Here is a 23910-nt window from a genome sequence, read left to right as displayed (position 1 = left end):
GCTACGGTAATAACGTTTTTTTAACATTAGTGTTGTTCCTTCATGTAATAACTTATTAGATTATTGGAAAAATGTTATTTAATTGGCCACAATAATACGTTATTGGCCATTATTACATTATTGATGGTTCGAAGGCGGTATCCATCCGTCGACACAGAAATGGTTCACTTTGAGAAAAGAATCCACAAGAACATGAAAAGTTCACGTCCACTTTTCCATCCAGCAGCTTTTTAACCTGAAGCTGTCCGTCCGCCGGGTCTCAGCTGTTTCATGCATTTCTGAGCGACCACGCAATTATGCAGCCGTATGAAGGGAACTCGGAAGCTTTCCATGTTTGATGCTGAAAAATAGAACAAAATTCACCACGTCAGTCGATTTCAATCAATATTAATCAAAATCATTTGATTAAAGTCACCCTGAAATCTTCATTTCCCTCTTACATAAAGTGAATTATTTAATGAAAATAAAATAAAATGAATGTACTTCTGGAAGAAAAGGTGTCCTTGAGAAATTTAGAGAGAGAGAGAGAGAGAGAGAGAGAGAGACGACTTTCAGCTCGTGACGTCAAATTAACATAACAGCTTCTTTTTCTCCCGTTTCATTACTTCTCTGTGACAAATGAATACGTGTTCTCTCTCTCTCTCTCTCTCTCTCTCTCTCTCTCTCTCTCTCTCTCTCTCTCTCTCTCTCTCTCTCTCTCTCTCTCTCTCTCTCTCTCTCTCTCTCTCTCTCTCTCCCCTTTCCAGCGGATGCAGAGGAGCCGAATGTGAAGGACAAGGTAAGTGTTGGCTGCTTGTGGTGAAGAGAGGAGGAAACTTAAATGTCAGAGCGAAAGTTGGTTGTGGAAGGAGATGAACCCCTCCGCTTTTCTAAAGGACTTTAAATTCTGTTTGACAGGAGCCATTTCATAAGCGTTCTATAAGCGTTCTGAGATTTCCGCAGGAACTTTGTATTCCTGTGAGACGGCGACAGAAAAGTTCAAGAGACTTTAATGTCACTGACTCTTTTACAAATTGAAAGCTTGACTGTTTCCCTTTATTTGTGGGAAATATGCATTTGTGGGATGAGCAGAGGGACTAGATCGTTTTCAGCATTTTGATCGTTTGCGTCCAAATGGGCACCGTTGAAAACGCCACCTTGGCTCTCACGCGCCTTTGCTGAAAGCGATGATGTCATCGCCCCACCTCTCGACCCAATATCCCTGTGACCCCCTCTCTGTAAGGTCACGTAACAACAACAACATGCTCCAGATCGTGCTGCAGAAGCTTCTGATGCCATTAGATTTCTCCAATACGATGATTTTTGCATGCTCTGTCTTGTTTTTGGTGTATTTCTGTGACGGCGTTACAGCGCCATCTATAGGCCCAGCAGTGTGGACGGAAACTTTAAAAGAACGACTGCTAGAAAAGAGATCGTCAGGGCCTGAGTCTCATGATTTTCTTGGTGTGAAAGAAATCCGCGCATCAATCTGAAGAGATTAAGACTTAACTGTCGTGTTCGTCAGGCCGAGAGTGGAAACCTCTTCACCAAGCTCCTCGCCTACCTCGACAAAAGTCCCTTCGCGGGCCCGACGGCCGAGAGGAACCGCTACGACGTCGCCATGGAGACGGCCCGAGGTCAGCCGGTGGGGCTGGAGAACGTGCAGAGCCGGACGAGCGGCGCCGGCGTGACGGTGCAGAAGAAGGACGCCACCCAGTCGGTGGAGGAGGTGGCGGAGGTGGCGGGCTGGATCAAGGAGGTGGCGCCCCCTCCCGCCTCGCTGGTGTACGACAAGCCGCACAAGAAGACGATGCACGTCCCCGAGCTGCAGCTGGATGTCAAAGGTGGCCGGAAGAAGGCGGACGATGACGTCTTCGGCTACGTGATCACAGACACAGAGTGAGTACTAAAAGTGGAAGACATGACGCTTCAGAATTCGCAATATCGATTTTTACTGTAAAAGACAAATATTGACAAATATTACATCACACGATAGCCTGGTAAATCTTTGAACACATAAAATACTTTTATTTTAATATATTAAACCTATTTATATGGGATGCCTCTTTTGGAACTTTCACAAAATTGCGTGTGAACAAATGTTTTTATCTGATTTCGAATTTTGTTTGAGAGCGGCCCACCTTTCAAAGGGATTCTTTTTTTCCCCCACAGTTTGAAGGAATGGTTCATATACAGTATAGAAGCAAATCAGCCAAAAGAACACGAAAAAATTATTTTGAAAACTCTAATATGAAGGAAATGTTTAAAAGAACAAACTAAAAATTAAAAAATTTAGCCAAAGGACGAAAACAACAAAGTAGTTTTAATTTACAAAAACAGCTAAAACTTGAAAAACTGCTAAAATGGGGGGAAATATGTGAAAACAGTTACAGCTTAAATAGCTAAAAATATTTATCGAACCTTTTGATGATTTTTCTTGTTTGCAGTAGAATCCCTAATTTTACCATATACAACAGAACTAAAAAGAGGCAAATACAGTAAAATGGCTAAAAATGCTGAAATTTATATGGATATATGGCATCTACCCACGTTTCAGTCCATATTGCGCGCACCCACTTCAAAAGGGTAAATGGATTTTACTTATATAGCACTTTATCACCGCATAAGCCTGCCTCTAATTAGCTAGTATTTGCTGCATTCATAAATTTGATTGGTTAATGTCTTTGTTTACTATGCTGCATGAGAGCTGACGAGCCAATCAGAGGCAGAGTGGGGCGGATTATGACGAGGCAAATATTGCTAACCGATAAATTATATTGAGTTTATTTGACCATGAGTAAGTATCATGGCCGACTTTTCATCAAATAGAGTTGTCTTACAGATCATCATTTCTAAAAATTGGTGTTTCTGTTTTAAAAATGAAAGCCGAAATCGACAGGGAGCACGACACCACTGCCAACAATGGTAGTATAATAAATGTTTTTTCAAATATATATTTTTTTCAAAATCCATTCCGTTTTAGCTAATATACGTTAAAAGTAAAGAAGTTTAAAAGCTGTTTATTGTGTTTGAAAAGGATTCCTACCTGAGCCTTCAAATCCCTTCCTGCAGTACTGCTTTCAACCAAAAGGTGGTGTCATGAGCCACAACGGAAACTAGTCCCGGTTTGTTAAAAGAAAGTGCCAAACAAATCGCGTAAAGTGACTTTTTTTTTTTTTTTTTACTTTCATGCTTTAAGTGTGAAAGTGCTGAAATTCTTGTGACATTTGGAGCAGAGGTTCTGACTGACAGACACTTCAGCTGCACGGCAGCTACCAACCAATTCAGGCCAGACTCCAAAAAACAGCTTCTTTTTTTTTTTTTACCGAGAGCAAAAAATAAAAAATAAAAAGAAAGACCGTGTGTATGTGTGTGTGTGTCTACAATGCATGACTGACCCCCCCCCCCCCCCCCCCCCCTTTGTTTTGAACAGTGATGATCAGGGAGTTGCTCTCGCAGTAATAGGAGCAAGAAATGTGTTTTTCCCTGCAAGATACCAATCCTCCGTCTCTTTGTGGCTGCTTTCAAGGGAAAATTTGGTTTCTCATACATCACAAAGCCGGCAAACCTGCCGCTGCACCGAACAAACAGCGCGTAAGATGCGGGCAAGACGACACTGTGTGCCGTCTCCTCCCTGCATTCTTATTCACAACTCAGGGCCGGGTCATTTTCACAACTTTTTATTTTCTTCTATCCGCAAAGTTTGAGATTGAAGTCCTTTAGAAATCCCGGCTCCTGTGTTTGGTTTTTCAAACTTGTTGCGTCGACGTGATTCAGGCCCCAAGGTCCTGGTGGCTCGTCTCTTTTGTCTTGTTACTTGTCATTCAGGCGTACGCGCCGGCAAAGCCGTAAATGTTGCATTGTGGACGAGGGGTAAAAAAAAAAGATTCAATTCATTCGGAAGCAGACGTAGCTCGAGCCTTTTTCCTTGAACTGCCTTCACATCAGCCGCGCTCATTATCGTACACATCCTTATGGGATCAATGGGCAACTTAATTTCTGATTAAAGCTCCATTCAGGCCGTCAGGGTGAAATGTTCTACTGCACACTGTGAAGCTAATGAGCATCACTGGTCTGCCCTGTTAGGATCCAAAAGTACATTGAAAACATCCACAACATGAATGTGAGAGAAAGGTGACAAACAAATCAAGGAATTCACATATTGAAGGCATATTCTTATTTATTTTATTGAATTGAACAGAACAGGATTCATTTTAATTGTTTCAGAAACAACAAGAGGAGGTTTAGCATCTCTAACATCAAACTATATGAGGATCGAAGGGTTAGTCTATGTTTCCCTCTTATTTTTTCTCACGATTCTCGCAAAACTGCTGAAGAGAATTTAACTTGTGAGGGTAATAACAGTGTGCAACTAGAACGGGCCACATTTACGAGTTAGCATCGCTATCCTGATAGCCGTTAGCTCATATCGATGCTAGCTAGGTAGCGCTGGTAGCAAGATCACTGCGCAGAGCTCTCTTGATTTTGAGGGTTGCAATGTCTTTTTAATGCCTTAAAAATAGGTGATTTTGCATTTAATCCACGTGTGTCACAAGACTTCGATGTTTAAGGATTTACATTCAAGTGTGTGCAGCGGGAGAAAAAAAAATTGCCTCAGTCTTTTGAAGTTCTGTGTCATTTCCTTTGGTGTTTTCGGTCTCCACCGCAGTATTTGTGTGTACATTTTCTCATTCTAAGGTCTTATATGTCAGGGGGAAATCTTTGCAGCACGTTTAATCTGCACCAGTTTGGTTGATTATTAGTAAAATTAGCACGTTTTATGAATAAACATTGGTCATAAGTAAAGCAGATTTACTCAGCTTTATCAGACGAGGCGTGCAGAGAAGAATCAAGGCAAGCAATCAAGGCGAATCTCCAGTATCTTTATAAAAGTGATGAGGGAGTCTGGATGTTCTGATCTTCAGCTGGAAGGTTTCAGGCGTTAGAAGCTGCTTCTGTCTCTCTGCCACCCTCTGCACTCACTCCTCAAAGTGTCTCTTGACATTTTTTTTTGCGAGATTGCTTTGGACTTTCGAAGAGCTCCAAAGTCGTCCTTGACTGTCTGCGTTGTGTCAAATGTCTTTTAGAGGGAGACTGAAGAGCAGCATCAGCCGAAACATTGAAAAAAATTGAAAAAAAAAAAAAAAATGGCACTTTGAGATTCACCGAGGATTGGGGGAAAAACACAATCCCACTGTGAAACAAAAGCCAATATCATTTATCTTTGTTTGCAAGGAGAGCATCACAGAACGTCTGAACAATATGCGTTTCGCCGTTGTAAATCTCAACTATTATAGCTGTTATTTTTGGATGGCGCCTCATCCTAAAGCTAATCGCTAAATGTGGTGTGACGTGGCCTCGGAATAGTAATTTGTGAAAGTTATATTTCAGAAGTCATGTCTGGGGCTCCGTAATCCTAAATATCAATATATATAGATATTGCGACTGACTCGGCATCAAGATAACAGTTGTAGCTGAAAGTCATAGATTCAGGGATTTTTGGTAGTTTTATGTTCACATACGTGGGTGAAATTCCCTCTGAGATCATGTAGATGAGATTAAGAAGAAATAAAAGTGGTGGCATTACAGGGCGACGAGAGGTGAGAGGTGATGGTGGGAGCGGCCTGGGAGTTTGAGAATATTATCTCCTCCTGTTGGCGGGTGATTCATTCTCATGCTTTTTATCCACACGCGTGATTTCCTCTTCACTGTCGGCCTGCAGGAAGTATCGCCGAGCAGCAAGACACATTACAGGGGAGCTTAACTAGTTCAGTCAGTCAAAGTCCTTTATGAACACACACATCTGCATAAATGGGCTGCCTTTATTATTTTTACGAGGTGAAGCTCAAACTGGAGATGTTAAAACTTTAATGGATATTGCAAAGTTCGCTCACCTTTTGGAAACTTTCCGGGCTGAGACTTTCAATAATCTCGTTGCTCCTCCGCGTGTCGTTTGTTTTTACTCGAGCATGAAGCATCCTGAAAGTTAAACTTGGTTTGTAAAAACAGGTCACTTCTCAAACAAAACGGTTCACAAACACGATTTCCCAACTCAAGTTGCCATGGCAACAGGTGGTGGCAGCCATATTTTTGTATTAATTTAACTGGTGATTTAAGGTGTTCTTAGTTATTCACAATGACGTAAATGTTCACTCCAAACTTCTTTGATTATGTTTTCTGACGAATACAAAGAAAACTTTTTAAAAAATCATCTTTTCCTTGATCTTTGTTCTTTATTCGGTTGGATTGTTTGATACGTTACTTTGCATTTCTGTATTTATTTATTTTTTGACACTCAGAACCAGATTACTCCATTTTATATTGTTTATTCCAGTAAAAATGTGTTTGTGTTGAAGAACAAATCGGCTTCCAAGCAACTTTCAGGAAGAGATTATCATTGTGTGTTTGTGTGGTCCAGTTGTGGATTTCGATTTTTTTATTTTTTTTATTTTTTATCGTATTGAAGATCTCATAAGGAGTCCGGAGGGCATTCAAAGTCTTTGATGTGGGAAGAAATGGTCTCTCCTTTGTCAGCTGAAACCTCTAGCTTTTCTATTACTACATGCAGCAATCCTCTCCTCGGGCGCTTCAGGCCCCATGGAGCAGGAATCTGATTGGTGTCTTGACAGCTGGCAGCAGGAGGACCGATAACACTCCACTCTATCATTTTATTCCTCTCACAAGCAGCGTTCTCAGGGTGACACCGAGGATTGTACTGCAAAGAAAACTCCACTTTTTCAGCTTTTACGACAAAGTATTTACATTCAGCCCATTGAAGTGTCGGGCGGTTTGTTACTGAATTAATAATCAGATTCAGGGTAGTTGAGGGGCGACGTTCCAATTTGAAATTTGAGTAAGCTGGAGAAGTACAATTGGTTCATTATTCCTACATATCACATTGAATTAAAATGTTTTAGTGCAAAGATGAAGAAAATAAATCATTTGATTAAACATCATATGAGGAAAAACTGAACAAAGTTGGAATTTTTTATGAAAAATAAGCACAGTTTCAACAATGTGCTATTTGAAAGATGAGTCCAGGTGCGAAATCCAGTCAAGATTTCAAAAATCTTGTCCTCTATTTTCTTTTTAAAAAATCTCTCCTTCTTCATTTTACCTCAAGGGCTTCGTAAATCCCCGTAAATATTGGTTTGCTGTGTCTCTAACTAGTTCACCCCGCCATTTTGAATTTTGCTGAATTCAAAAATGCAAAAGTGACTCGGTAATAAAAAAATAAAAAAAGATTGAAAGCTTCATTATTACAAGAGATACTGAACCGTACAGGCTTCTTCTTTGCTCTCTGTCAGGTTTTCTTTTGGCATAAATCTTAAAAAACACAATTGAGGAAAATTGTTTGACCTCCAGATATCCTGTTAGTGTGAATGATCTGTCCAGGCTGTAATCTGTCTAATCTGTAAGCCCTAAAATGGTTAGAAATCGGACAGAAGACTGATAAAATAGATATCCATCTACTTTTAATCGTCACAAAGTAACTTAGCTTTTTAATGCGACTTACTTTAGGTCAGTGCGTCCACGGAAGTGGGGGGACAAAAGGAGGTAGCAGCATGTATGAAGGTAGATTCAGCTGTCAATGTGACAAAAGCTCGAGATCTTGGAACTGTTATCTTTAAGAAATAAATAGATAAAAAGCTCCCCGCTGCTTGATGCTAATGTGTGTGTCTTGTGATGACCCGGCGACGGTACCGATACCGTTGCTCGGTATCAGCTCCAGAAAAGTGATGGATAGATAAGCAGCGGAGACGCACCAAACCTCTGTGAGAGATAACGTTCAGGTGGCGGTTTCACAGAGGGATCGCAACCCGGCGCTCTGTCTGCTGATGTGCTGATGTTGAACGCCGCTGCGAGGTCTCCACCGTGGCTGTCTGAGCCGAGGATCTGCAGACGGAGAGCGATCTGAAGCAGCTGCTCTGCTCAGCGGAGTCTGCAGACTGAGCAGGGAGGGGAACCAGCAGCTGTCACTAACTTCTCATAGCTTTTAAAGTACCTCTGCTCCAGAGTCGCCCTCATCACGTTTATTATGAGAAACGCTAGTAACATTATGCACTGCATCACAAGAGAGCTGGATTGTCAGTCATTTATATATCATCCCAGATAGACGCTTCCCATTTAGACGCCTTATTATTAATTATGTTAATTATTTGTATATTTCAGTTACCTACGATGAGTTTTAATGGATTTGTGCAGATAAAGACACATAGTTCCTTTGAAATAGTAACTCATCATTAGTTTAAAATCACCCGTTCCCGATGTCCGATGCAAACCTTCACAGAAAAGACTAAAAACATGTTCGCAATCAACCATATAGTTCCTTTCGACAACTTTATCCTTTTTTTTTTAATTAAATCAAAGCCAGAGATGATCAAGATTGATGAGTGGATATGTTGGATGAAGGATGTTGCAGATGGAATCATCAGGCAGGAGGAGAAGAGCCATGGATGTAGTATTGGAAGACATTTTCTGATGCTCTATAAGTAGACACACTTCTTCTTTCGTAAATGAATGGCCCCTGCTCCTTCCACAGATTACTTGTGGTGCATTTATATAATTATTAATGATATAGTCTTCAGTTACCTTGGGAGCTGCGATTATATTAATTAACAAGTCTTTGAAATCATTACATTGTCAGGTGATAAAACATGAGTGGGGTTAATGGTTTTATCTCTAAATGATCAGGTTAGCACTATGGAACTTTATGAGCCATGTTATATACAGTAAATATATATATATATATATGTGTGTGTGTGTTAAAAAAGGAGTAATGAAAGGTTTTTTTGTAATTTAATATCACACTATTCTTCCAACATTGTGCCAAATGAAACAACAAAATGTTTTCTCACACTGAGGAAAATACATCTGAGAAGTAAATTTAAATTGATTCAATAAGTGAGCAATTTAAATTCAAATATCTTTATGCAAATATATCTCATATTGAAGCCAAAAATATTTGTTCAAAATGCAATACATTTGATTTTTTTTTTGTGGCGGGGGGGGTATTAATAATTTAAGTATTGTGAGCCAATCTTTTTAAATTCATCCACACAACTAAAAACGATATACTTATGTTCACTGTGTTTCATCCATTATTTAAAAAACCCAAGTACTACAATACCCATAAGCCATCAGCTTCCTAAGCACCAGACAGAGAGAATGAAGGTACTGTATATTGCCGTATTAGTGGAAGATAGACTACGAACAACTATCAAACATAAAATCCTTTGTGTAAAAAAATCTAAAGTAATTTAAACAAAGAAGAATGTGCCTTGATCAACACAATTTAATAATTTCTTTTTAATGTCAATCCAGTAGAATATTTTTACCAGTCTATCAGATATTTTGGGGTTAAAAAAAAAAAAAAAAAAGACAGTTGTACAAATAGTAGAAAGTCTTTCCTCCCAAAACTGCCTGTTAAGCTGCTGAACATCCTGCAGCTGTCGGGAAGCTTCCTGTGTTTGACTGAAGGGAGGTCAGACGAGTCCGCAGCAGATAGGAAGCAATTAGTTTGAGTTGGGATATTGAGTTTTAATCAGAGTCTCCCAAGACACACACACACACACACACACACACACACACACACACACACACACACACACACACACACACACACACACACACACACACACACACACACACACACACACACACACACACACACACACACACACACCTGTCTTACCACCCGATTGGCCCGGCATGCATCGAGAGGCTGCCTTAATGGACTGGTTCATTTGTTATTCCTCCATTTCTCGGTTTCCTCCTTCACGCTTTGGTGAAATGTCAGTGAGCTTCCTCTGCTCGGATTGGACTGCTATGAGGCCCAACGGTGGAAGTCTGGGCGGTGTGGAGGATGTTTTGGTCTTTTTCGAAACTAAACGTGAATCTTTACAATCCCTATAAAACACTCCACACTAATAAAGCTTCTGGCATCGTTCTCTTAAAGTCTCATGTCAAGAAGATTGAACACAGAGTACAAATAAAGGGAAAAAAGAAATTGTCTTTGAAATTACTTTGATGTGTGTCTGTATCTTAATACTTGGGCTTAACGGCATTTATCACACAAAGTGTAAAAGTCAAGCTTTTAGCTTCATAAGCAGCTTTGTAATGCTAAGTAGCACATTTCCGTTGCATAAAACTTTATAAGGAGTCGCACAATCAACAATGTCGTTCACTAGTTGGGAGCCAAAGGCCATGAAGGAGCTAAAAGTATTTTAGGAGGTAGAAGTGGACAAGGAGGAATACAAATCTATAAAAACATAGATATGCATAAGAAACCACAATAAAAATGGTAAAAGGGCAAACAGTGGTTACCAAGGTGACTGCAGGTAAAAAAAAAACCCTGCTTCTTAAGACTATTTACAGTCAAGAGGCTTCAGCTTCAACAAGTCAGGTGTTTCAATCCTTTTATACAAGTCTGCAGCTTTCATACCTGTTACACGCTGATTTTATCATCTACACTTGTCTGAATTCCATTTACATGAATGAAAAATGCAAAGTCTGTTAAAAAACAAAAAAAACAAAACCAAAAACAACACTTTGTGAAATAAGGAATCTGGGGCCAAAAAACTGGGAAACAAAATCATTCATCAGTTTTGACATCAGAAGAGCAGGTCAGAGTTCAGGGTCGACTACATAACCGTTGAAGCTGCGACTGTCATTTCATTTCCTTCTAATTTGTGGTTTTCAGTTCACACCTCAGCTGACGTCTTGATGGTGGTTTGCAGCCTCTCTTTAACGTTCATCACATCAGATCATATTGTTCTCCGTCTACACGTTCTGGAAGCAATGCGTCATTTCACTCATCCTTTTGAATGTAGTTAGGGTTAAACATGCATTTTGTCATGTTGTGCATGGAAGCTGGACGAAGCAACACCTGGATGAAACACATGCAAACGCTATTCAATTATATATTTCTGTAGCGTCAAATACAACAGTCATTTCAAGGCACTTTCACCGAGGGAAAACCCAACAATTAAACATGAGCAAGCATAGATGGCATGGTGATTCTGCAGGGAAGTAGAGAAACAAGAAAGAGAGAGAGAATGCCAGTGACATGTAATCATGAAACATGATTCGGAACCGAAAGAAGCTCATTGTCGGCCTCCCAGCAGTCTAAACCTATAGCAGCTTCCCAGGCTGGCCTGAGCCAACCCCTAACTCTAAGCTTTATTAAATAGAAAAGTCTTAACCTCAAAAGTAGAGACGGTGTTATCCTCCCTAACTACTACAGAGAGAGCAGCTCTGGAAACAAACAAGGGTTTTTACACTGTGAGGCAGGAGGACTCACCACTACACCCTGTAGGATTTATGAAATGTTTTCTGCATCCTGAGTAAAAATCAAATTTTTCCTCCATATCAATATCAAATAAACCTTTTCCCTTTTCATAATCTACTAACATTATATCATCCATCTGTCTTCTCTACTGGATTTATCCACCTGATCCAACTACATGTAAAATTTACAGTGTTGTTTTTTATTCCCCCATCATAATACAATTTTACTTGTATTTTATTTCTAATATATCTTCTTTCTCACTTTTCTCCCCCGTCGTCCTCATCCTCAGCGGGCTCCAGACGGACGAAGGCCTGAACCTGATGGCGATCTTGGCCCGCATGGCGAAGATCCAGATGATCGACTTCGCCGAGCTCTCGTATGTATAACTCCTCTTTAGAAAGAAAAAAAAAAGAAAAACAAAAGAAATATATCACATTGGAGCAGGTAAAAGCAATTCACTCGCTCCATCCTGCTCTGAAAGCTCCTACAACCCACAGCTGATGTATTTTTCTCTCCAAATCATTTCATTCGTCAAATTGCATCACAGAGTATGTCAAAAAAAAAAAAAATACCAACAAAAAAAAACCCCACCACATGTACTGTAAAGCTGCCACTCTGAATAATCTGTTGCGATTGAGAAACGACGCACCTGTTCTGGTTACAAAATAAAATGCCAATATCTTCTTCTTTTTTTTCAATGCATGAAGTCTGTTTGAAGCAGAGCCAGCACGCTGAAGGTGACAAATTTCACACATGCATTCATTTTTTTATTTTTTTCTCAGCATAAATCCCTCAACATCACACAGAATGTGAGGACTTGAATCAAATAAATGGAAACCCTTCGTGATCACCTGCAGAAATATTGATGATGATCTCCTGAGTCTGATTGATCGGTTCAATTACAAGCACAAACATAACTGTTGATCGATTCACTTTGAACATAAATACATTCAAAAAAACACCCCAAAAACTGTCAAGCACTCATAAACCACAATTCTCACTTCTTTTTTTTGCTGTGCAGCCTAAGTGGAGTGGAAATCCACGCAAATGTGCACGACTATCACCAGAGCTCCTTAACATCTTTAGTCTGTAAACATGGAACGACACACTAGAACACAACACTTCAACTCTAAAGATACTTTTCAGAAACAAAAACGATGCGTCTCTGCTTGAAATGTTGTTGTGTCAACCGGGCCTCAGGCTGTAATGTAATGCCTGAGCTGTAACTGCATACCAAAACCAAACTACATGGTGTTAACCCAAGTCTTTACTTTCAAATCAAAGGATTTACAGTCCAAATGTGCTCTCTCTCTCTCTCTCTCTGTCTGTCTGTCTGTCTGTCTGTCTGTCTGTCTGTCTGTCTGTCTGTCTGTCTGTCTGTCTGTCTCTCTCTCTCTCTCTCGCTCTCTCTCTCTCTCTCTCTCTCCTCAAAATGTGTCAGTGTAAATCTGCAGCAGTGCAGTTGAGCAGCAAATAAAACCTCAAAATGTCTTGTTTGCCCCGTGATGTTGCCACATTAAAAGTGAGAGTTGCGTCAAGACAAAAAAAAACAAACAAAAACGTCTTAAAAATTCGCAGCGTGTCAAAACGACTCTTCCTGCAGACGTGAAACGCGGCGAGAGCAAAGGTTTCCGCCGCGCCGTGCTCTCCGTTCCCGGCAACAACCACTTTCTACCCGCCGGCTCCGGTGGGCGTTGATTTCGTTCAAGGGGCGAGAGCGTCACACACTGAAACCGCTCAGATATTCCCCACAGAAGACGAGCACCCCCCCCCCCCCCCCCCCCCCCCCCCAACCCAACCCCACCCCCCCCCTCGCAGCGGGACGGATTGCAGAGGGCAAACGGGTGGGATCGAAGCACGGGGCACTAACATCAGGAGTGAAGAAATGGGAGGGAAAACAGTAGCAATCCAAGGACGTCGCCTTATTTTTATTCTGTCAACACTTTTTAACCCCCCCCCCCCCCCCCCACACACACACACACACACACACACCACTCTGATGGGAGGGGTGGCATGCAAAGCAATGAGCGCCTCTCATCCGCATTATTGACGTGTTGGAGTCGAGCCGCCGCCTGCAATCATTTATTAATGAGCCTGAACTCCTCCTGAACCCTCTCCACTTATTCCTCCACTCTTCATTTTTTATTTATTTGTTTCTTTCTCAGTTTTTCTTTCTTTCTATTTATGTAGTTTCTTTTTTACACAGTTTGTCACTTCCTCTCTCTGCCTCCCACCTCCCTGCAGGTGACTTTTCTTATCGACAATAAATTGATAGAAGCATGGATTTGGGCAGAAATTGGTGTTTTGGGTGTCCATCCCAAAATTCTGGGTGTCTAAAATGTATTTGGTCAGAGACCAGTGCAGTGATTGGTGATGGTTTCCACCTGTACCTGACTCACCTCACTCCAAACTTCACTACATGTGCTTGTGCTTGTCCCTGTAGTTGGCACATTACTTCTATCTGCACCTCTAAACTGAGCACCTGTAGACTCTGAACTGTGAAATACTTTATATTAGTTTTTAATTGAATATTGGATCTTATTTGTTATCTGCAAGCCTCCTATAGCGAGGCCCCAAGACCTTAGAATATCACAGTCACACATTGAATTGGTAAGGGAACAAGCATGATTGTCAATACTTATATCAAAATGAACATTTTCATAACAAAGAATATTTTATTTTTTAAGGAATGAACGTGAATAATGTACAGTTATCCAAACATGTCAACATTTTGGAAATTAAAAATGAGATGGATCATAGGTCCGGAGAATTAGTCGCACCTCTGTGGATTCTGTGTGGAATATAATTCCTCAGCATCTTGGAGAGGAAATTCCTCCTCTCTGCTTCAGCATTTGAACGCATCAGAGAATTGCGAACCAATCAGAGGCTGCCTTTCAAATGGTATAGATCACATGGTAATCAATTGACCAATCACGTTGCTCGTTACTGGGCGCAATACAAAACCGGAGGTCAGTTGTGAGTTGTGCACACGAGCCGATAAATGTCTGTATTTCGGCGAAAGAATATGGATTTGGACAAAATTAGACGGTGTCAAGTAGCGATGGACATTATACACACAGTTTAGACGCTTTGGACAACCCGTCCGCTATTTTCCGAGAATTGACCGTCCAAATGACGACCGCATAGCTCGCTGCCTAAAACCATGGGTAGAAGAGACACGTCGGCCATATTGGACACGGCAGAGGAAACTACCAACCTCACGATTCCCAAGCTTTTTATCGTCACCCTTCCTTACGGCTGGGAGGCGGGGGGCGGGGGGGGGGTGTTTCCATACAATGACAAACGTCTGATGATGACGGTGGAGCCAGTCAAGAAAGAAGTCTGTGACATTACTTTAACCCCAAACTGAGTCACCATCGGACTCCCTTCAGACAAAAAAAAGAAGAAAAAAAACACCCAGTGAATTCCAAATAGCCTTCCAACAGTTTGGGCACTAAAATGACTATGAGTGATCTTTTTTAATCACAGGATTACTGGATGTTGTTTTCACTGAGTGAGCCACACTTATTCTTATTTCACGGACCACCGGGGGGGACGCTTCAGCTCAGGAAATGAAAACGGATCACCGCAATAGTTGGACGACAAAAGATAGTTTAGGTTCAACTATAGAGGGAAAGACCTTAATTTTGGCTATGAAATCCACAAAACACACAGAGAGTTTGGACTCCCAGGCAATTATGAGATTATGATTACTGTGATAGTTGTAATCATTTTAGTTTATTCGTCGCTTATCTTGTTAGTACAAGCGTATTGCTATGGTTTGGGTATAGTATTTTATTTAATTTTTTTACACAACCATCAGTTTTGTTCCGTTTTTGTCCTCTAACTTTCATTCCAAACTTTTATACATCGCTGAGCGGATCATCGTAATATTGTCCTGTTTGTGAGTGCTGAAAATACAGATATCAGTTTAGTGAGATGTCTGGAAACCTTTGCCATCCAGCCGGTGCAGAGAAATATCAACAATACACAGGTGATAAGCAAAAATAATAATAATGTTTAAAAGGCTAAAAACATGTTTGAGTACCAGACAGTAGTTTCTGACATTTCTTTTTTTTTCCACAAAAAACTGTTTGAAAAAGGAACATGTTTAAAATAGTCAAAACTAAACTTCGTGCAATTTATTGTCAATTTTAAACACGAGTCACTATGAAGCTTTTTTAAGAGCAATTAAAAGCTGCTGAAGTTCGCGGCACTTTGTGAACGTCGTCATTTTAGTTCAGTTTATCTTCCTCTTCGTCTTTTCCTTCAACGAAGTGAAAAAGCAATTTTTCGTGACGAGCTTCTTTATCTCCTCAGACCGGCTGGATCACAGTGTCTCAGGATAAATGATGTCAAATTACTCCAGAGTCCTCGTTTACGCAACATTTCAAGTGAAAACGCAATTATTTGTCCTTGAGAGTGTTGTTTGGAGCTATGATCGGCACGTTTTTCTTTCTTTTTCTTTCTTCTTTTTCCTTTTCCCACTCTGATCTTGATACTGTTTGGTTCTGCCAGAAGACATCGCTTCACCTTCCCACTGTGCTTTTTTTTTTTCTTAAATTACACTTTAGCAGACTTTAGTCCATGAATACCCAGCTAATACATCTGCTGACTACCGCTGAGGGAGCTTACGGTTAATCATCTCACTGATTAATCGCCTTGAATCTGAACTGATTTTGGTTCATTTGTTCTCTTTTTTTAAGTAGCAAGAAGTAAGCAATAATGCTACAAAAACCAAAGCCAGGGATGTGTTCATCAGCTCTTTAATGAACAAAAAGAAAACCCCGTAAGTCTGTGAGACTTAATGACAAACTCTGAATTGGCATTTTTGAAGTCCAATCCTGGAAAAAAGAGCTTCGTCTGGTCTGCAGCGGTTTTGTCCAATAAAAACCTGTAAATAACAAATAAAGTTCTTCAAATTGACGAGAGAAAATAGAAGTTTGTGTGTGCTGTTTGTGCTCCGGGAGCGTGGACAGGTGGGGTGAGGGTGGCTTGAGCTTGTAGGACACACACACACACACACACACACACACACACACACACACACACACACACACACACACACACACACACACACATACCTTCACACACTGTGTCCGCCCCCGCCGCCCGGCCCCGCTGTTCGCCCGGCACCTCGCCGTGCTGCTGGGCTGCTGTATTGAGTCCCTGGGTGGTCTGTACTGTTCTGCTGTTCTAATGCACCTTTTGTCTTTGTTGTCCTATTCTGGGAATGAAAGGCGGGAGCTATACACTGGGGAGAGTGATGGATCCGAGGGAGAGAGAGAGAGAGTGGGAGAGGGCCAGGGGTTTCTTTTGTTGCGAGCGCGGTGAAAGCCCAGCAGGGGGAGCCGCCTTGACAATTTGTCAGAGGCGCCACGCTTATTCTCCAAGGCCGCCCTGGATCCTCGCCTCTGTGGCAACGGCGGCCTCCTCCGCCAGAGCGCAGAAACAAAAGCTATAGAGCGACACCGAGTCACTCCCAAACACTTCCCGAGTCACCCAGCATGCCTGTGGCCTTTTCCCTTCTTTATCTCCTCCACCACACTAACAGCTGGTTGGTAGCACAACACTCGTGAAATCAATTCTTTCCCATCATTTATGACTGTTCTGCTGGAAGTCTTCATCATTTATAGATCATCTCTGGACTTCGAGATCCTAAAAAAGCGGCACCGTCATCAATTATGAAAGTTTGGACCAGGAATGTTTGTTGCTCTTTGAAGTCTGCCTGATACCTCTCAAACTTTGGCGTTTCATTATTGAAGGCATCTTGTTTGGACAAAATGAAAACAAATTGTGGATACCTACACTACAGTTGAGAAAATCATAGATCAGAGGTGGGTCACGTGAAAAACTAGCAAAACTATTGAGGGCTGAGACATAAGCTGACTGGAGTCAATAAGGATTAGCTCTTGGAGAAAAAAAAAAGCAGTTTTTTAACACGGTTTTTACGAGCTAATGTTGTTCTGCGGCAGTTTGTCTTTCCCAGCCTTGGTCTGGTAATCCTGAATTTTGAGTTCAGTAAATAAGTAAATATAAAACTCAATTTTTTTATTAACAATTTTTTTCCCCCCTCAGGGAAACACTCATTTTGTGAGGGAGTAAATGCTAGCTCTTCTAGCCACGGTGCTAGACACGACCAATAATGTAATAATGGCCAATGATGTGAAAATCGTGAACATTTGAGATGAAATAAAAACAAATGATAATTTCATTTGATTCCAAATTTCACAATGACGGTAGTGAGGGCGGGTCAAGCAGAGGTAAATGATTCCCAGGTCTGCTCTTAACAGTTACTTAAAGTAACTAAGCTCAATAGCAGAATTAATAATCCTTGTGATTTGTCTTAAAACAAGAAGACAAAAAAAATTCAGCACCATATAATCATACTCATAACTGATGAACTTTCTGCCTTTCTACAAAAATGTAAGAGAAAACCGATCTTGGGAGGTCATAATCATAAGGAGCTGTGTTATTCTCGGATTACAGTGTCTCTGGGTAAATGATGTCCACTTAGCTTGTGGCTAACACTGCTAACAGTAGATTATTATATTGATTGGAATATGCATTAAAAAAAAAAAGAAATTCTGACATTTTCTCTTCATTTCTCTTTATGAAATTACTGACAACTGCGCTGCTTTAGCGATCTGATGACTCTAGCGCCGACTGGTGGCAGGTAGCGGCACGACAGTTGACCGGTCTTATGAAGGAACGGGGCTCCGTTCACATCATTCAAGTGAAATTTTATTGTTTTTCCATTTTTGTTCCGCAAGAGCTTCGAGTTGACCCGGAAATCTTTTGAACGCGAGTTAACGGCAGAAATGCTAAAAACAATGACGTTAACCTCAACGCTGCCGGAGTTGGAGCCTGGTCGAAAAGTTGCGTTTTCAATGACTCCAAGCCACGTTGTCGCGTAAGAGGACACTCAAACCGCAACGAAACTTTTCCATTTCCATTTTGAGAACGTGGTGTAAACAGCCTAAAACACTAACTGGTTTAACCGACGACTCGCTCCGGTGCTGAACGGTACATTCCTGTTCCCGTGATTCCTTCAATGACAGTAAAAGCTACTTTTACATTTACAATAAGAGCTGAAAACAGGCGGAAAAGAAACTGAATTAAGTCTCGTTTGTACGATTCGTCTCATTTGTAGGACAGTGTCCTCTCATCATTGTGTCTCCGTGCTGTGATTGGCAGCAGCAATGATTTTATTCAGAGAAGATCTCATTACGAGTGGAGGTTAAGCGTCGGTGTATCCGCCGTTTTCCTGTGTCTTCTGTTTCTCCTCGATTCTACAAGGTTTGCTTTTTAAAGACAAAATCCTGCACTTAAATATGACTTTGGGAGCAACACTTGTCTGTTTTTTTTTTTTTTTTCTAGCTATCGAGTGTCCCATTTATGTTATTTACATTGCCTCATGACATTCTGCATTGAAATAAACATAACAGTATTATGTTTTATATTGATTATCTGACTCATAAAGCTTAAATTTATCAAACTATTTTTGTTGAGTAGTCTGCTCACATGAACCTTCGAGTATCTTTTCAATATAATTAACTGGGAAGAGAAACACATTTTTACTTAAAACAATTCAAACAATCACCCAAACATGCCCCAAAATTATTACTTGAATATGCTATTACTGCTACTACTAGTGATAATAATAAATTTTATTTATCAGCGCCTTTCAGGACACTTACGCTCACTGTACATAATGAACATGTTAAAATACAGTTAAAAAACCCGTAATAATAGCATTAGTTCTATATATCTTGTCCTCGATTTTTAGTAATCCGCATGTAAATCATGTAAAGAAATTGAAAATACGCATGATGTAACTTGTCAGTAGAGGCTTCCTGCATCTCTTAATATCTGTCGTGGGACAAATACAGCTGCTGAAATACACTTCAATCCTCTCGTGACTAAACTTACTGCTGATCTTTTGCCTGTCGAAGGGTTAAATAATAAAGTGCTTCTGCCACCCTTTTCAAAAACAGTTTTAATATCATGACCTTTATTGTCTGTCTGTGATGGAACGACCATACTGCAGGCGTCCTGCAGACCGCTAGAATGATTAGTACCCCTTTCTAAAAGGCTCCTTTTATACCTAAAACACATCACTGTTGACGCAGATGATGAAGCTTATTTTTTCTGTTTCTACTTTACATCTGACACTTTCTGCTACTTCTCTCTTATTCAATGAGCCGCGATCCACTAAAAGCAGCTGAAGTGGATAGGGTGCCGCACGGAGCCCCTCCTCTTCCGCCTCCTCCCATACACTCATCCTTAATCTCATCCACGGTGAGAACTCCCCTTCATCCATTTACCAGGCGGCGACGCCACAGGCACCTCAACCTTGCAACCTCGCGCAGCACCGCCACATTAGCATGCTACAACAACAAAAGTATCTCCCAACAAAGTAGTCGGTGACCTGTGCAACCTCAGCCACCAACAACACAACAAAACTTCCTTTTTTTTTTTTTTTTTTTCTTTGCTCTTCTGTGAGCGGTTTCCTCTCGGGGAGCGGCGGCCGGTTCACTGGGCCCTGCAGCGAAAGCTTTCACCGTATGAATCATAGAAGTGAGCCTACACACTGCGCCCGGACATGAAGCAAACCTGGAGGCTGACTCACGCCCTTACATTTCATTTGGAACAATCCAATACTGATTAGATAATACTGACGGTGAGCACTCTGAGCAAAGCAGCCTTGGAAATGTTTTTAGCCGCCGCGGTGGCCTGATAGTGTTCGAGGGGCAAGGAGGCGGGCGGGAAGGGGGGGGGGGGGGGGGGGGGGGTTTGGGGTGATGGTGTGGGCGGCCGCGCTCAGCCTTTAACTGCGAGCTGGCTGCCCAATAATGGCGGCTGTTGTGTAACTGTCATTGGATGTGGCCTTTTTTTCTTTTTTCTTTCTTAAATCTACTTTATTTATTTATTTTCAAACAGGAAAGTTGAGATGATGTAATGTCTGTCTGAGCTGAGGAGTCGTATCAGAAAGTGCCCACTAGGGGGAGATAGTGAGCCTGGACTGGCTTAGAGGTGTGATAATTGGACTTTAGTCATCTCTTTTATTTTATTTTTTTACATTTATGTTTCCGATTTATATATTCTGTTTTGTTTGGTTTTTGTTTTTCAATATCAAATTTTGGTGCCACAGCAGAGCATTCATGCACATTCATTTATATTTTTATTGTCTTTTCTAGTCAGCAAATGCAGGATGAACGTGAGCAATGTGTCTCACAGGTGAAACAAATCCAACTAATTATGCATATTGCTTTATCAAGATAACACAGAATCCAAACATATCATTTTAGATTGAAGCATCATTTGGTGTCAATTCTGCAACATAGAAATTGAAGTTTATATTTCCAATCACATTATCAGGCAAGAATGTGAAATACTGTCACGGTTATTATCAAGTTTTCATATTATTTGTACTGTTTGTATTGTGTTGCTACTTGTTTTTTTACTGTCCACTTGCTGCTACACCAATATCCCCGTCTTATTTCATCTCATCCCATCTCACCTCACCTCATCTCATCTTGATTCAGAAATGTGCATAATCAACAAATATGTTGGAATGAGATGGAAACAAAGAGACTAACAAAGACAACCTAATATATTGAGGCTTTTTGTTGTAAAGTATCTTTCTTTAGTTTATTAGACCTTTGAAATGATGTAATGTATTTTTAGCATGATAACACGACAGCTCAAGTCTTTTGACAGGATCGTCTAATCTGTCAGTTTGTCTGGAAAATGCAAAATATTCATTGTATCATGACCCAAAGCTTCAGCACAGACTTTCAGGAGTTCTAAATTCAATCCCTGTATGCGTTCAATGTCTAATTGAAACGTTTTCTTGTCTCGTACTTAAGTAGTTTGTGTTGTGCAGCGTCGATTGCAAGGCTAAATTCATTGTGTACCTACAGGTACGTGTTAGTACTCCTCACACCGTTGATCCTGTTAAGCCAAATCGTCCTTTAAAAAGTCCGCTGACCCTCTTTCAGATCTCTAATCTGCTAAAACGTCACAGTGACTCTGGAAACACCCAATCTTACAATAGTTTCTCTTCACTGCTCTAATTTCTGGGAAGTGTTTTATTCAGGTTTTCTTTGACATGTGAGTTTTTTTTTTTTTTTTTTGTCCTTCATGTCATACATCAAATCACGAGAAAACAACAATTCCAATTGGGATCCATTACCCAAAGCAGAGTTTTTCAAAGGATGATCTCACCTTTTCAGACACCCTCTGACAGTGTTGTCTCATTAAAGGGCTTCATCAGTGTTGCAGCAGTACAGAAATTTCACAATTATTTCTCAAAATGGGTTGATTTTGAGTAAATATTGCATCATAATAGAAGACTGCAAACAGTGGGTGCTGCTCTTTACTTTGAAACACTTAATTGAAGCTTTTGAATCAGTGGTATCAAACACATTTTAGTGGAAGGGCCACATTCAGCCTAATTTCATCTTAAGTGGACCGGATTGGTAAATTAATGCCATAATAACCTTTAAATGTAACTTTTTCTTTGTGGTGGCCGAGACACGATGTCGATATTTTCACGAAACGTAACGATCGCTATGAAAAATGATGATAATCTCAACATAAAGCCAATTTTATTGATAACATCTGTTGCAAACGACAGTGATTATACTTATTTTTACAAACTCACCCTGTCAGAATGGCTTTGAGGCCAACACACACTAGTTCACTACCTTTCGTGGCAGCATCACCAACATCTCAGTGTTGTGCTTTGTTTGTTACTCTTCATAAATTTGTCTGATAAAATCAATGTTGTCTTTGGAGGTTTGGCCGGATTGGAGCCTCTTGCGTCCCAGTTTTGGTCCACGGCCTTATGTTTGACAGCTCCACTTTCTATTGAAGAGACACTTACTTTCTTCATATTAAACCACACAGAATATACACATTAGTAAAGTCGAGAAAAGTAAAATAAAAGTAGAAATTGCATTATATTTTTGACACCAAGTTGCGGACGAGAATAGAGGGCCCCGGCCTTATCTCACAAAACAATGATCTATTTTTTGGCTGATTACCAGACTTCCACATGTCTGGTTTTTGCAGTATAACATATTTTATCATTGTTTTGTTAATTTACATCACATTTCGTTAAAGAAATAAAAATCAATTTCAGTGGAATTATAGTTTTATCCACTCCCCTTCCCCGTCAATTTGACTTAAGCTTTCAGGCCTGTCCGACACTTTGAAGAACATCACGAGGAATAATAATATGTTTTTATGATATGTCATCATCGTGTCAATACTGCATGAGTTCATACGCTATATTTCCTTATATTCCGTCCTCCAATACCCACTCCCCCCCCCCCCCCCGGAGCCCTGCTGGAGCTCCTCTTTACTCGGTGACTGACAAGGTTATTTACAAAAGGCTCGGGAGTGCATGTCTTTGTGCGGGACCTGCCCTGGGTGGCAGAGGCCGACAGATGGATATGTGATCAACTCAACATGAGTGATTCCCCCCCCCCCCCTCTTCATCACACGCGCGGAGACTTCGCCCGCGCCGGCTGATGAATCACTTCAGGGATGTGACAAATACACGGGCCTCATACCTTCGAGGAGAAATAATGGTCGGAGAAATGAGCCGCTGTGCCGCGCGGCGATGCGGTGACGGAACGCCCCGGCCGAGAACGCTTCAGTTTCACCCCCCCACGAACGAAAATGTGATCCGTTATCGTGGCGAAGGTGCACTTTTTAACTCCGTCCCTCAAGTGGATCATTAGTTTAACTCGCTCTAATTAGTTTGCTCGTGCACCTCAGATGTGAGACGAGTGTGAAAATCGCTGCTGAATGTGCTGGACTTTGTGTTTTTTTTTTTTTTTTTTTTCTTTGATTTACTGGCCCCGGGGTCAGAGACATCCAATTAAAACCATACAAGGGAGGGAAAACGGTATAACTGGACAGCCACACTTTACAAATAGCTGGAAAACCCAGCCATCCATCCATCCATCCATCCATCCATCCATCCATCCATCCATCCACATATGGATCAAATCAGTTAATTCTTCGTACAGAGTTCATTATTTATATTTTTACATGTGAATATTGGATGTATACATTATTATGTGTATATATTATCAAAGGAAATGGAGGGATCGATCCTCTCCCTGGTCGACATATCCCTGCACCCACCGAATAAGTAATTGAAGCCATTTCACCAGCAGATTACAAAAGAATACATCAAACAAGTGTAATTTTAAAATCTATGTAAAGAGAGTGAAACTTGTGTGATTGACTCATACTGTTTGTGTCATGTCATTGTTGTTTGTGTCCGATCAATAGTCAATTGATAACATTTGTTGGGAGTTGCCAGTTTAGTGTTTCATTTTAAAGTCTGTACCTTCACGTTAACGCTGATTATGAAGATGTAAACATGAGGATTGAAATATTTTTATTGTATTTTTTTTATTCTTTTTTGCAGTTTTACCACCACCACCATCCCCGGCCTCCTGCTTTTCTCACTAAAAGACATATGACCGCGTGCAGTTGGGATTTTCTCCCAAAGCGGAATTTACCTCTTTCTCTTGGCATTTCTCTCAATTATCCCGCTGATCCTTTTTATTCGAATTGTTCGAAAGAGAATCGGCGGACCCCACAGCCTGCCGTACCCA

General features: G+C 40.8%; 1 protein-coding gene across 1 annotated transcript in view; it reads left to right on the top strand.

Moving 5' to 3' along the window:
• Nucleotides 1-23910, top strand: part of LOC308114672 (receptor-type tyrosine-protein phosphatase N2-like) — a gene marked incomplete at its 3' end in the record, with an annotated part of 199882 nt that overhangs the window by 42537 nt on the left and 133435 nt on the right. The window contains exons 8-12 of the mRNA XM_080471745.1: nucleotides 747-778; nucleotides 1505-1878; nucleotides 11559-11645; nucleotides 12291-12358; nucleotides 12873-12956. Of these exons, the coding sequence (XP_080327871.1) occupies nucleotides 747-778; nucleotides 1505-1878; nucleotides 11559-11645; nucleotides 12291-12358; nucleotides 12873-12956 (645 nt within the window). The remainder of the gene's footprint in view (nucleotides 1-746; nucleotides 779-1504; nucleotides 1879-11558; nucleotides 11646-12290; nucleotides 12359-12872; nucleotides 12957-23910) is intronic.

This window comes from Lipophrys pholis, assembly GCF_963383615.2.
Source record: "Lipophrys pholis genome assembly, chromosome: 1".
In the NCBI taxonomy this organism is placed as follows: domain Eukaryota; kingdom Metazoa; phylum Chordata; class Actinopteri; order Blenniiformes; family Blenniidae; genus Lipophrys; species Lipophrys pholis.
Note: the sequence above shows the minus strand (reverse complement) of the source record. Positions and strands in the feature narration are given on the sequence as shown.